The sequence below is a fragment of the Trachinotus anak genome, unplaced genomic scaffold (assembly GCF_046630095.1).
Source record: "Trachinotus anak isolate AG129_WGS33_773 ecotype Australia unplaced genomic scaffold, CSIRO_AGI_Tana_v1 ptg000012l, whole genome shotgun sequence".
In the NCBI taxonomy this organism is placed as follows: domain Eukaryota; kingdom Metazoa; phylum Chordata; class Actinopteri; order Carangiformes; family Carangidae; genus Trachinotus; species Trachinotus anak.
Genome location: NW_027273863.1, coordinates 26,732,501 through 26,744,710, shown reverse-complemented (window position 1 = coordinate 26,744,710; position 12,210 = coordinate 26,732,501). Strand labels below are relative to the sequence as shown.

General features: G+C 44.6%; 1 protein-coding gene across 1 annotated transcript in view; it reads right to left on the bottom strand.

Moving 5' to 3' along the window:
- Window positions 1-8,780: 8,780 nt before the first annotated feature.
- The window catches only part of LOC139629377 (transcriptional regulator Myc-like), a 4,103-nt gene continuing 673 nt past the window's right edge, over window positions 8,781-12,210 (bottom strand). Inside the window, exons 2-3 of the mRNA XM_071491957.1 lie at window positions 10,675-11,335; window positions 8,781-9,795 (exon numbers count right to left, since the gene is read on the bottom strand). Coding sequence (XP_071348058.1) covers window positions 9,281-9,795; window positions 10,675-11,326 — 1,167 coding nt within the window. The 5' untranslated portion in view covers window positions 11,327-11,335 and the 3' untranslated portion in view covers window positions 8,781-9,280. The remainder of the gene's footprint in view (window positions 9,796-10,674; window positions 11,336-12,210) is intronic.

Sequence of the window (12,210 nt, the reverse complement as noted above, 5' to 3'; positions counted from 1 at the left end):
GTGACGTCAGAAACCACAGCAGATGAGGCTTCTCAGAAAAACACTAGGTGGTACGTTTGAAGCTCAGGAAACGCTTCAGTATTTTTAGGTTACTGTCTTCCTGACAAGTCTTCATGAGCTGCTGTTTGATGCTCTTCAACAAAATAAGTTTTAAACCTGGCTTTCATGTTAATTCTCTTCAGCTCTGTGCTGTCATGAGCAGAAAAAAACATCTGCAGTGATGGAGACAAACAGTTGGGTTTCAGTCTATAGCACAAATTAGAATTTCAAGAAAACAGGCAAAAGAAAATGTGAATTAAGGCACATTTCTTTCCACTGCTGCTGTGCAGATATTATTTTTAGTCTGTTGAGTCAAGAACCACTGAAGAAGAAGACACAGTGAGATAAAGAGCTGTAAAGCTTAAACAAGGAAACCATGTGGAAGACATGATGGAGGACTTTTCTCTTTGTTTTTGTGATGGTTCAATATCCGCAGGTTTTTTTTTAAATTGAAAATGTGCGTGAAAACAGGTGGAAACACACCTGATAAAAACAGAAGGTACAGCTGAGGTCCCAGCCGCTGTGTATACCTGGAGCCTGGGATAAACCTCCAATCAGAATAAAGTAGAAACTTCATCTCTTGTGATTGGTTTGAACTCTAAAGATGTTTATCTTTAAAGGTCCACACAGTCTAAAGCAGGGGTCGGCAACCTTAAACACTCATTTGGACCCGTTTCCCACAGAAAAGAAAACACCGGGAGCCACAAAACCCTTTTGACATCTAAAATGAAGATAACACTGCATATATCGTTTTTTACCTTTATGCTATGTATAAAAAAACTACAGTGTGTTGCATTTATGAAATCAATGAACTGCTACAGAGAAAATTAAATTTTATTTCTGCTTGCAACAAAAACATTTTGAACTCTGAAAAAAAAGACGCTTGGTTGAAGGTTACTTTCAAATAAAATACTCAATGTCTATTTGAGTTCTCTTCGTCTGCAGTGAAAGCAAATGAATCTGCCCACGTAACATTAAAAGTTCTGTTTTCTTCAAAAACTTTCCTTTTCTTGGATTTATCCATGCTTGGCCTACCGGGGGTCGAAAAGCTCAATAAATCACGTGCCGGCAGGTGTCCCACATCGGCGGTTGTGACGCACATTTTGAGCGACAAAAAATTAAACACATTTTATTTTAATGTTACAAGATCACCATAATCTTCAAATTTAGAATAACATTTAAAATACTAATGAACTAAAATAAAATAAATTTAAATTAAATACTCATTATTTATTTTCCAAAGCCACAGGGAGCCGCAGCAGAGGGATGAAAGAGCTGATGCGGCTCCAGAGCCGCGGGTTGCCGACCTCTGGTCTAAAGGTAGATGTCCATGTGTTTGTGATTATAAAGCAGGTCTAGGTTCTATATTAATACTGTGAAAGTTTCAAAGCCTCAGTCCACAGAGAAATGCACACAGCCTGTATTCAGACACTGAGCCTTAAAACCAGCCGTCAGGACTTCTGGAACTTTGTGATGTCACATCGAAGAATGCCCGGCCCGGCCCACCTGGACAGGATGTGGTTTCTCAAGAGAATTTTTCCACCTCTGTCAGGTGGAAGAACTTTTTGGTGACATTTGAAGGTTTTTCTGAAAACAGCAGCAGGTGGACAGAAACCCTCCCACAGCGTCTGAGTTCCCGTCAGTCGACCATCGAGCTTCTTCTGGGCCCAGAAATGAGAATGTGATGTTCACATGCAAACACGCTCATTTAAAAGCTTTTGGCCAAACTGCATTTTTGAAACTGGGAACTTCCAGAGGCAGAGGATCAGGAGATGTTGTGAAGCTGTTAGTTTTCCCGCTCTACAAGTGATGGAAAATGCTTTCGACTCAGGCTTTTAACAGACATTGGTACCAAATATCAAAGTGTCGACTGAGTTCACGGTTTTGCAGAAGTTGTTTTGCTGCTCTAACAGTGTGGAGGGTGGAGGGAGGTGGAGGGGAGACCCCACTGACTCACAGTTTTACTCACACATGCTGATTTCTGCGTCTTTTGACATGTTTACACTTTCCATATTTAACAGCACGTTTCTCTTTGGCCTCAGATTTTTTTCCTTTTGATTGTTATGTTGAGAGGAAACTCCCCCCTCAGACTCCCTGTCCAGTGACATTTTTGCAGGAAGTGTTTTATTTTGTTGACAACAACTTTACAGCAGGACAAAGTAAAATTAATCTAAATCTAATTTCAGTAATTTCCTCAAACAGCGGCTCAAACAAACAGGAGGAGCATTTGTTTCGTTTGGGACTATTTTCAGCAGTGGATTAATCTACATTTAGTGCTGTAGTGAGTATTTGTTGCAGCAGGACGATGTGTGTGTGTGTGTGTGTGTGTGTGTGTTCATGGTGTCGCTGCTGAAGCATTTTGATCAGAATTTCTACTATTTCTGACTCACAGGTTCATGAGTTTGTTTTCTTGTCTCTCCGCCCTCGCAGCAGAAACACTCATCTGTCACTCAACAGCTGTTACGTCTGTGGAAACCCGACAGCGAGCTGCGCTGTGGTCGGCAGCTTTCTCTGTCGGTGGTCTGCAGACACAGAAAGATTCACTTTCCACTCAGCGTGGGGGGAAACTTGACACCCGGGAAAACCCTGCTGCAGAGGAGGCCGGGTGGAGGGTGGGTGGTGCTTGGGGGGATACCATCGTAGTGTCCCCAGGGAGCTCAGCAGGAAGGGTGGGGGAGTACAGGGCTGCAACTCACAGAGAAAGGTTTCTGTTGTGACACAGTTTAATGTGACCTGTGTTCACAGCTGAGAATTTGCCTGTTCGCTCTCTGTAGGTGAGTTTGAATGGTTTTTCAGACACCAGCAGGAAACCCAGAGCTGCTGCTGTGGCCAATCACATCACTGAGGTCAGTGAAGATGACATGATGGAGCTGGAACCAGAGGGAGATGTCAATCAAACAGTCCTGGGAAAGAGGTCTGAGTGAAACACCAGTGGGGGTGAGAGACTGTGAACAGAAACTAAAGGGGAGTTTTTTTTTTTCTTTATACATGAGAACATTCGAGCTGCAGGAGCCTCCTCCGGAGACTGCGAATATCATCAATCACCGACTATTTATGATCATCATCTATGAAATGTTTCAGTCATTTTCCAAATAACATTATCAAACAGTTCACTGGGTCCAGGTCCTGAAGCGTCAGGAGTCAAGACTCAAGATCAAGATTCAGAATATACACACATGAAAATAATAATAAAGGTAACACACAAACACAAGTCGAGGTAGCGAGGTCACAAAGTGCAGATTGGCAGTTGGGTAGTGACTGACAGAAAAATTAGATAAATAGTATAAATATAACTAATACACAGTGTAGTTAAGCATTAAATTGCAGTATACTGCAGTATAGTTGCTAGTTTTTGCACGGATTCAAAGTGTGTGAATAAATAAATATGGATGTGCTGGTTTTCTTTGCTGTTGGGTCATTGGACAGAGGAATCAGAAGATTTTCTTCCATTTTCTACCATTAAATAGAAAAAAAGTATCATCTGAATAATCAAGACACTAATCAGCAAAGACAGCTGTTGGTTGAAGACTGAATGTTGACGGTGATTTGATTGAGATGTTTTTGCTCAGTGAGTTCAAGTGTGGTCCTTTGGTGCAACGAATGATCCACCTGCCGAACGAGTGGAGAGAGGGATTCACCCTCTGGAGACCACGACCGTCTGTCTGCTCGCTGTTGAGATATTTGTCTGTCAGATGAATGAATGTAAATATAAAATGTGTATAATATCCACAATCAAACTTCATTATATTTGATCTAACAGCTGCAGATCACGTGCCAGAAGATAAACTACAACAGCTTCACATTAGATCCAGTCCAGACTAAGGTTCAGTGAACGCAGCAGCAGAAGGTTCCTCACTGTTTGCCTCAGTCTCTGTGTAAATGTTCCTGTGCACAGACGTTAACAAAGACCTCGACTCTGCCCTGCAGCCTGTTTTACCGACTCTCACTACGCTGCCACATTCTCTGTGACAATTGCATCCAGGCTGATTTACATGCTAATGTTTCCAACAGTTAAACAGCTCCAGGGCAGACGGCTGTTTGCTTTACCCAGAGTAACCTTCAGCAGAGGCTCCCACCTCCCTCCACACTGTACTGTACACAGACGACGAGCACATTCAGAAAGATCAAGTTTTACAACCACGTCTCCTGGAAATTACATTTCTACACAGCTGAACTCCAGCAGCACTCCGGTTGGACAGGATTTTAGCACAGCCGGGGGGAGGAGTGAGTCCGGTTTGGGAGCCTCAGAATTCCCTCCCTGCTGTTTGCAGATGATGTGGTTCTGTTGGCCTCATAAGACCAGGACCTTCAGTATAGACTGAGGTGAAGCGGATGGGGTGAGCATCAGCACCTCCAAGTCTGAGGCCACGGTTCTCTGCCTGAAAACGGTGGACTGCTCTGTTTCTGAGTTTCTGCCCCGAGTGAGGGAGTATCTCGCGGTGTTGTTCAGGAGGGAGGGTCTGATGGACAGATGGATCAGCGGTGTGCTGGACCGAGCTGACCCTGAAGGCAATGACCCTCTGGTCATGAGAAATGAGTTTCCTCTGCAGGTTGTCTGGGCTCGACTCGGAGCTCGGGGCTCAGAGCAGAGCTCAGTGAGAGTCTGAGCCATAAACCAGTTCATAAAGCCAGAGTCACTACAGGTGGATGTTGTCCTGTGACATCAGATATTTAGGTGTCTGTGAATATTTTACTGATATTTTTGTGACTTGTCTAATGTGTTAATTAATGACACATCATTAATATAAACATAATCCACTCAGTTACGTTTCCTACAAAACATTTGCTGCAGTTTAGTTGTCTGCAAAGATCCAGTCTGACCCTGGGTCAGATGAGTGGAGTGTTAAGTACAGAGAGAGGTCCGAGGTGTGTTCAGCCTGGCTTGTGAATACTTGCAGCACAACTGTGTATTTGGGTGTGTTGTGTTTATTTGAAGCACGTGTTTGTTTGTGTTTTGTCTGTTTGCGTGTTTCCTAAAGATGCAGTGTGTTGAGCCCTCAGGGCCACCGTAGGTTTTACCCTGGTGAACCACATTGCATATTTAATCAGAGTATTTTGTGTGGACCTTGGCGTCATTAACAAACATAGAGTCAGTCGAACATTTTTGATCAGGAATGTTGGAGCACTGACTTCCCATGATGCCTTGCAGGTGCTCTGTTTTAACGAGAACTCAAACATGTTTTTGGACCATTTCCATTTTTTTCTGACACGTCTTCACTCATGGCAATAAGAATCTGTTCTTCAGTCTTTTCCTCTGAAGTTCTCCAGACAGTCTGCTCCCTGAAAATCAGGATCAAATCACCGTTATGCAAATCATGACACTTAAACCAGTTATTACAAGTGGAAATTCCCCTTAACTCATGCAAATCCCTCCCTGGATATTCCCTGAGCTCCAGCTGTCTGTCCCAGGAAGTCAGGGGCTGTTTGTTCATATTTGAATAACTCAAACTATGACTTAACAGCAGTGTGTGTGAGGAGGAAGCTAGATCTGAGGAACAGCACTGGTAATTATTTAACCTGCATTCATGCATGAAGGTTCATTGACCGCATGTTTGTCTTACAGTACAGTGGCTTAAGGCTCTAACAGCAGGCTGCAGCACAGCGTGAAATATAAAACTCCAGAAAACCCCTGACAACCACCAGAAAATGAACAAGGTCCTTGTCTCTGAACTCCTTCTGTCTTTCCTTCTCTGTCTGTGGCCGACGCGTCGCAGTGAGAGCCTCAACAGAACCATTAACAAGTTGAAATCATGTTTTAGTTGTTACAAGCCAACAGTTGAAATACGTCAGTGAACATTTCACTGAAACATCAGTATCAACGTCAACCTCAGTTCTGCTGAAGGTCATTTAAAAAGCTGAGTCAGACCAGCTGTTAAACCTTTTTGTATCATCCCCACAAACGCGTGCAGGACATGACTCAGCAGAAGAGCTCAATGCTGTATAAATAGAAAGTATGGCGGGGCCCCTGTTGACACCCCCACCTCTTTCTTTAATTGCACTGTGTCCTGGATGTGCCTTGAGCACTTCCTGGTTTCTGTCTGAAATGTGACTGAACTAAACAATCAGAGGCGAGGAGACGATACTGAGCTGATTCTTGGGACGCTTCAGTTTCCTGGTAAATTGACTGTCCACCCCGTGGGACTCTTGGGCCTGGGTAGAGCTGCTTCACGTGTCCTGGACTGTACTGGACTCAGTCTTCACACAACCTGGACAAATCCCACTTTGTCTGAAAGCTCTAAGTCTCCTGATTCCACCTCAGAATTACAATAACAGTATGCAACAAAGCTTTAGTCCAATAAAAACGGTGGCAAATGGCAACAACTCCTCCAACCTGAACAACCAACAACCCTGATACGACCCACAGCAGTATCTCCTGAAACAGCGCCCCTGCGGCAGCAGGTGTACCAGACCTTGGTTGTCATGGTTACAGTGATAAACATTTGGACTGTACCAACAGTGGCGTACCTAACTTCATCGCCATGGGTACTATAATAGCAGTCATGGATTGGTTTAGGAGAAAGGTGGAGGAGGTTTAGGTAAAGATGGTGATCTGGGTTAAAATAAGTTCTTCCTCAACATTAGATGATCTTTGTTGTCATGGTTACAATAATAACAACAACAGTCATGGATGATAGAAACAACAGAAACTGCTCCTGTCACATGGGAATCGAACACCGCTCTCCTGGGTCATATTCAGCCATCCCAACCTCCTCCTGACGTGGACTTTGTCGCTCTATAAACTACGTCACCGCACTTTTCCCTTTGCTCCTGTCATCATCACTACGACCACTAGATGTCGCCTAGCAACAGAACCTGACGACGGGTCATAGTGACCTGCTGACAGACGACCTGTGGGCTCAATTTTACGGGACAGTAAAAGTGGGGGTGTCTGGTAACTATATGTAAATAGTTAAATCTGGACACATTGTAATTGATAAATTTTTGTACATGAATTCAGTTTCCATGACTTCTCCCATGAACCCTGCAACGACCTCAGTCTCTTTCCTGAAGTGTGACTGACTGATGCAGATGGTTTGTGAATTCGTTTGGATCCAGTTTCTCATCCTGAGGGTCGGATCGCCTCAGACTGTCTCCTGCACCAACAAACACTGAGCTGACAGATTTACGTCTGTCTGTCAGATAAGATTCTCCGCCTGCAGCCGCCTCCCAGCCCAAGCTCAGCAAAACATTTCAATATTATTTGGTGTCAAAACAGGTCTGGGTAGAGTTGCCTGGTGGGAATATTACAACACCACTGTCAGTGTTTAATGGTGGCGGTTCTGCTGACTGCGTCGACCAGAGACCTCCCTGTGACAGAGCAGCAGTCGGCCTCGTCAGCCACAGGAATGTTCTCACGTTCCTCTGGTTTCTATCATCAAGAGGAAACTGATGCTCACTGTGAGCAATAACTGAGGGCCACAACTTCTGATACAAGAACATGAAGGAGGAGTTCAGTATGAGGATGTGTTTCCATCACTGTCCCTTCTCTCTCCTGGAGTCCATTTTTGTCTCTAAGTGCTGGGACTTCATTATGACTCTATGTGTGGACCTGGGAGTCCACGGGACACCTGGGTGGACACCTGGGAGTGTATACGTCTCTACGAGGACACCTGAAGGTCCACTAGACACCTTAGAGATATGATCACCTCTCCATCATGGGGACACCTGAGAGTCCACTGGAGACCTGGATCTGTGGACCAGAATCAAAGTGCACAGCAGCCACAGGAAACAGATTCTCAGATTCTGTGTCTGAGTGACAGATGAACCGAGATCTGAAACAGGAAACACTTCACCTCTCAGTCATCTGACCGTCCTGGACGCTCAGCATGACTCAGCAGTCTGAGTCATGCTGAGCGTCACTGTGACTCAGCAGAGTTTCTCTTTATCTGGTTATTATATTGGCAACACAGAGTCCAGTCCTGATGCTCCAGAGTCCCATATTAATGATGGAGAAGTTAAGGGATTGTATCAGAGCTTAAAAAAGCTATATTTATTATAAACCATTAATTTATCAATTAATTACAAATGAGAATTTGGGATGACCCAATAGATTTGCACCTTAATTGAGGTACTGATGACGGTGTGTGTAATGTTATTTCATCAGGTCAAAATTAAAGTGAAAGTTGCCTGACAATCTAATTATTTAAATACTTAATTAGCTCTTGGGATTAAGGTGTTTTATTGTGCTTTTACAAATTAACTGGTCTCTGGCTGCCACACCAAACACCGTGGTTAAGATTAAGTGACTATTGTTTCCACTGTAATGACATATATACATATAATAAATAAAATGTGTGAAGGTAAAGCTGAAGCTGAACTTTCACCTGGTTCCTCTGAGCTCAGTTTGTGTTGACTAATCTGAGCAGGAACCAGCAGGAACCTCCTCCAGTCTGACACATTTGGCTGATGTCCGGTCTGGTTCTGGGAAGCCGACCCCATCCCAGCACACTGCAGCTTGATTTCATCTCTGAGGAGCCTTCATCACATCCATCGATTTCTCAACAAACTCCAGAGGCTGCAACTCCACTCAGATTCAGGCTGCTGAATCAGAATGAAGGCACTGTGACCTTTGACCTCTGGCTTCTAACAGAGACTAGTTTAGCAATGAAACTGTATGGTATAACATCATCATCATCATCATCATCATCAGTTTTAAGGAAGACTTCTCTGGGCATGTGGGAGTTTGACTTTACATTAGTTTGACTCTTAAACAGAAACATGAAGAAAAACAAACATTACACTTTGTAACATTGACGGGACCTCCAGCGTATGAAGGGCTTTTATTTTGACGAGTCTCCTGATGTACTTCCTCTCGTGTAGTTGATTTAATAAAGAATCAAATGAAGAACAAAAAAATATAAAAATATAAACTATTTGAAAAATGAAATAAAATTAATTTTAGAATACAGTAACAAATCCAGGCTTTAGTAAATATTGATTAAATATTTTCAGTCATTGATCAATATCAGCTCATCGTTAATGTCAGACATGTTTCAATCAGATAATTAATTAGATTATAATTAATTTGTACAAAACTTTAAAAAACCCAACTATTTTAAATTAAAATGTGCATTTTAAAAATAAAATAAATACAAAGGGACACAGCTGATTACAGCTCAGCCGGCCCCAGTGAATTATGGTCCATGTAGTTCCTCTGCAGTCTGGATCCTATGAGCCGGGCTTCACACATGAGAATGTGACATAACAAATTAGAAAATGACCTAAACTAATAACTAAAAGGTTAATGTAAAGTCCTAAGCTGCTCCAGTCTGTGTTTCAGCTCTTTGCTCCTCTTCCTCAGCTCCTCCTTCATCGTCAGCAGCTTCCTCTCGTCCTCTCGGATCTCCGTGATGAACTCTGTCGCTCTCTTCAGGATCACCACCTTGGCCGCTTTGTCGTTGTTGGCCACTGATGGGATTTCGTCCCTCAGAGCCAGGAAGCTCATCTTCAGCTCGCTCCGGCGCTGCCTCTCCAGCACGTTGTGAGTCCTGCGTTTGTCGTCGTCCTCGCCATCCGACCGCGGGCTCCAGCACCTGCGGCCGCCGCTCTGCCTTGGCGCTGAGCAGCTGATCTCAGACTTGACCCGTTTCATGGCGGGCAGCTCGGGCTGCTGGGCGGCGTAGTTGTGTTGGTGGATGCTGACATGTGAGCGTTTCAGGACCAGCGGGGAGGGGTCCGACCGCCGTGACACCTTCCGCCTGTCCACTGTCACCACGTCGATCTCTTCATCCTCCTCCGCACCCTCCTCTTCTTCTTCTGGGGAAAAAGAAGGGGGACATTCAGGTGTAAGTGCTGGTGGTGAACAACTTACTGAATAACTAACAACAGTCTTTGAAGGTTTCACGGTTACAAACGTCTGAGAAGCAGAAACTAAACACAGTTCACTGTGGTGACTTTTCTTGTGGTTCATCATTTTCTATGAAACTAAATCCCAACATTTTTACCTTTAATTCCAATGATTTAAGCACTAATTAAGGCATATTTGAGGTATTTTAATGGAGCTTTAAAGGGCTGACATGAGTAGCTGAATGGATGTAACGATGCCCTGTGGAGGTCTGACCCCGGGCAGTGCTGTGGAGCAGTGTTTGAACCCGGTTCACTTTCCTCTCAGTCTCACGCTGCTCTGCTCGTCGACAGTTGGACAAGAAGTCTTTGGAAAAAACCACTACGTGTTGTCAAGGTTGCTCAGTGATGCGAGCCACCATTTGTAATGCAATGGTAAGGGCGGGAACTGCTGGTGACGCAAAGTGTAAACCCTCCGTAGGCCAGACTGTCTCATTTCAGTTTTGGTGGTTATTGAGAGCCACACAAACGTGGCCCCTGGACGGGGACACAGCTACAGGGGCTTTGGTGACACTGAACATTTCATTCAAAACCTGCTGTATCTGACATCGTACGGGCAGCTCCAACAATTCAGAACCGAACCCAACAAGTCTGAGGACTCACAGCAGACAAGGGTCAGAATCAGGATCCTGGCCTGGAAACACCCTGATCTTTTCTCTGTGTTTATCGTGTGTGTTGTGACTGACACAGCTGAGGGACAAACTATGAGCTTAAACACAAACCAGCATTCATCTTTAACTCTGAAATGCAGATTAAAGAAGTGACTTTCCAAAATAAAAGCCTGCTCCCCACCTGATTCACTGTCACTGCTGCTGAATGGCGGCGAGTCCAGACACAGTTCTGACCCCACCCCCATCGCCGCTCCATCAGCGCTCTTCTCACTCAGGGTGGTGTAAGGAAACACCACTGAGGGGTCGATACAGTCTGTGGCCGCTGTGTGGAGGTCCTGCAGGTACGCCGCGTTCACCTGAGACCCGCCCACCAGCTGATCAGCTGCTCTGCTCTCTTCGTTAGTGTTGCTGCTGCTGCTGCTGGTGGTGGAGGAGTCTCGGCGCGACCGGAGCAAGGCCAGCCTCTCAGACACCACCCTCTCCAGCTTGGTGGCATCAGCGAAGCTGCTGCTCCACATGCAGTCCTGGATGATGAAGGACTGGAGGAAGGCCGCCGAGGGGTTGCAGTCCCCGTCCAGCAGGTCGGACACTGCCTCCAGGTGATCTGCGGCGGACAGCGGGACATCAGACAGGGAGGGTCTCCGGCTGGGGGACAGGGGAGGCGTCGGCAGCAGCTCGAACTTCTTCCAGATGTCCTCACCGGGGCCTGGGAGGAGGTGGCTCCGTGGAGGAGGGTAGAAGTCCTCCTCCTCACCATCCAAGAGGAAGTAGGGCTGGACGGTGTCGTAGTCGTAATTGTAGTTTGTGCTGTGCATAGTTAACACCGGCGGCATTATGGCTGCCTGTGGAGGCACAAAACACGAGATTAGTTTTACCAAGTTTTACCAGACAGGACTGTGAGGGACAGTTAATTCAAAAAATTACAAAAATACCAAATACAAGAGGAGACTTTAAAAATGTGTGTTTATAAATATGGACAAGATGTTTCTGTCCAGAAAAATGTAATTTCATCCCAAACACAGTGAGTTGTCAAGAAACTCTGACGTCCAAAGCACATTTCACAATTAACCTGAGAACGTTTTAGATTCTGTGGTTTCAATCTCAAATGCAGATTCAGTTCCTCCCTGAAAACATAATTAGCATATTTAGATTTCGGAAAGTGGGCAAATGTATTTACATAAAGGGGGGGATACCAGACAGCTGTCACAGTCCTGGTTCCTGTGTTAATAACCCAGGTCATACTGATACATGCACATTCACCTTACTGTAGTGTTAAGCACTAAATAAAAACAGGACACCTGGGATAAAGACCTCCACAGACAGAAATGAGGGGATGACTAACCTGACTAATCCTGCAGAGGAAAGAGCTTAAAAATTGTCGATATTAACCTTGAAAATTGAATTGAAATAACAATGGGTGCTGTTGTCTGACATATAGACAATGTTTCACCAAACATTCAACAACAGTCAAGAATCAGTCAATTTAACGGTAATTACAAGGTCGTTTTCTCACTGCAAAGTGTGACTCAAAGGTTGCACTTCAAGTTGGGATGTCAATAACTACAATGTAGTGAAAAAGTCCGGGGAGGACAACAGTCACACAAAACTTCGTTAAAAAAACTAGTACTTTAGAATTCTTTTCTTTGTGGTCCAAGTCATCACCTGAAAATCTGACTGCAACACAAAGATTCTTCCTCCATAGACGACATTCAACAGT